A 2162-nucleotide genomic window follows, 5' to 3' on the forward strand; every position below is an offset into this window, starting at 1 on the left:
CAGCTGAGGGCGGCTCGGCGAGGAAGTGGGGAAATGTCCATTTCCTTGGTGACCGGGGCGGGGGAGGGGACGACCACGAAGCCGAGCGGTTTGGGGTGCTTGCACCAGACGTTCTTGAGGAGCATCTCACCGGGCTGATCTTGGAGGTGCTGCCTCTTTTCCACGAGGGGAGAGGATCGTTGGATGGAGGGAGAGATGATGATGATGGACATAAGGAAGAGATGTTTTATGATGAGGGTGGTGAGATGCTGGAACAGGTTGCCCAGAGGAGTTGTGGATGCCCCATCTTCAAGGTCAGGTTGGATGGGACTTGGAGCACCCTGATCTAGTGGAAAACGTCCTCACCCATGACAGGGGGTTGGACTAGATGATCTTTGAAGGTCTATTCCATCCCAAACCCTTCCATGACTCTAGGGACGGGGCTTTGAGGAACCTGATCTAGTGGAAAAAGTCCCTGCCCATGACAGGGGGGTTGGACTAGATGATCTTTGAAGGTCCCTTCAACCCAAACCGTCGTGTGATGTTATGGACGGGGCTTTGAGGAACCTGATCTAGTTGAAGATGTCCATGCCCATAACCGGGGGGTTGGACTAGATGATCTTTGAAGGTCTCTTCCATCCCAAACCCTTCCATGACGCTAGGGACGGGACTTTGAGGAACCTGATCTAGTGGAAGATGTCCCTGCCCATGACAGGAGGGTTGGACTGGGTGATCTTCGAAGGTCCCTTCAACCCAAACCATTCTATGATGGTCTAACAGAGTGTGGTTTCTAGGTTGGGAGCTGGTGGAGGATGGACTTCTCGATGTCCAATTATAGCTTCAATTACTCCAACTGGGATGACTATTCCATATATGATCTCGATGGCTATGAAGTCCCTCACAGCTACCGCGCTGTCCTGGCGCTCTACGCCCTCATCTTCCTCCTGGGCGTCTTCGGCAACGGGGCCGTCATCTGGGTGATCATCTTCGAGCTGCGGCGCACGGTGAACGGCGTCTGGTTCCTCAACCTCTCCGTGGCCGACCTCCTCTGCTGCCTGGCCCTGCCCTTCCTGGCCCTGCCGCTGGCCCGTGACCACCACTGGCCGTTGGGTCACTTCGCCTGCAAACTGCTGCCCTCCCTCACCATCCTCAACATGTTCGCCAGCGTCCTCCTCCTGACGGCCATCAGCGCTGACCGTTGCGCCCTGGTGACGCGGCCGGTGTGGTGCCAAAATCACCGGACCCTGGGGCTGGTCCGGGGGGCTTGTGCGGCCGCCTGGTTCCTGGCTGGGCTCCTCACCCTTCCCTCCTTCATCTTCCGCACCACCCGTTCTGACATCTTCTCCGAGAAGACCACCTGCGTCCTGGACTACACGGCCGTAGGGCATCACCAACATCTCACCGAGCTCGTCACGGCCGTCACCCGCTTCATCTGCGGCTTTCTTGTGAAAAAAAATCACGGCTTGCTACAGCCTGCTGCTGGCCCGTGTCCACAGCAAGGGCTTTGCCCGCTCCCAGAAAGCCATCAGGGTCATCTTGGTGGTCATCATCAGCTTCTTCGTCTGCTGGTTGCCCTACCACGTCGTGGGGTTGATCTTGGCCTCCACCCATCCTCACAGCAGCTTGTTCAAGGGCGCCCTGGAAGCTGACCCCATCGTGGCCGGTATTGCCTACGTCAACAGCTGCGTCAACCCCATCATCTACGTCGTCATGGGCCAGGACTTCAAGGACAAGTTCCAGCGTTCCTGGAGAGCCGTGCTGCGGGGCGTGCTGAGCGATGACCCCACCAGCACCATGGGGGACAGCAGGATGAAGACCAAATCCACCATGGATGACCACAGCGTGAGCACCACAGTGTGACCAGGAGGGAGGTGGCTCCAGGGCTGGAATGTCGCTTGTGTTGCTTGAGGACGTCACCTTCTCCTCCTCTCCTGGAGGTCCCACTGGGCCCCGTAGAGAGAAGAAGATGCCTCCATCGCCCCCTTTCCCCACCAGTTGCCCCAGGTTGTTGCAGGCTGGGGAAGTTGTGTGCCCACCTACCCCTGGGGACCTCCTCCTGGCTTCCTCGGTGGCCTGCCAGCGGTGAGAGGACTTTGTCCTCGCACGCAATACCACGTTCTGCTGCTTCTCCAGCCCAAGCATGGACCCTATTTCTCCCCTCTCTCAGCCCCATAAGAGCTGTG

The 2162-nt window shown here is 58.2% G+C and overlaps 1 protein-coding gene across 1 annotated transcript; it reads left to right on the forward strand.

Moving 5' to 3' along the window:
* The first annotated feature begins 803 nt into the window (after positions 1-803).
* C5AR1 (complement component 5a receptor 1) lies at positions 804-1839 on the forward strand. Its single transcript, XM_009578843.1, has 2 exons — positions 804-1358; positions 1432-1839. Exons 1-2 carry the CDS (start codon positions 804-806, stop codon positions 1837-1839), a joined length of 963 nt encoding a protein of 320 aa, XP_009577138.1.
* Positions 1840-2162: the final 323 nt, after the last annotated feature.

This window comes from Fulmarus glacialis, unplaced genomic scaffold (assembly GCF_000690835.1).
Source record: "Fulmarus glacialis isolate BGI_N327 unplaced genomic scaffold, ASM69083v1 scaffold19275, whole genome shotgun sequence".
Classification (NCBI taxonomy): Eukaryota; Metazoa; Chordata; class Aves; order Procellariiformes; family Procellariidae; genus Fulmarus; species Fulmarus glacialis.

Coding starts and splice junctions, on each gene's coding strand:
- C5AR1 (XM_009578843.1), top strand. CDS start 804: ATGTCCAATTATAGCTTCAATTACTCCAACTGGGATGACTATTCCATA. Junction 1,359..1,431: donor GCGTCCTGGACTACACGGCC/GTAGGGCATCAC, acceptor TTCTTGTGAAAA/AAAATCACGGCTTGCTACAG.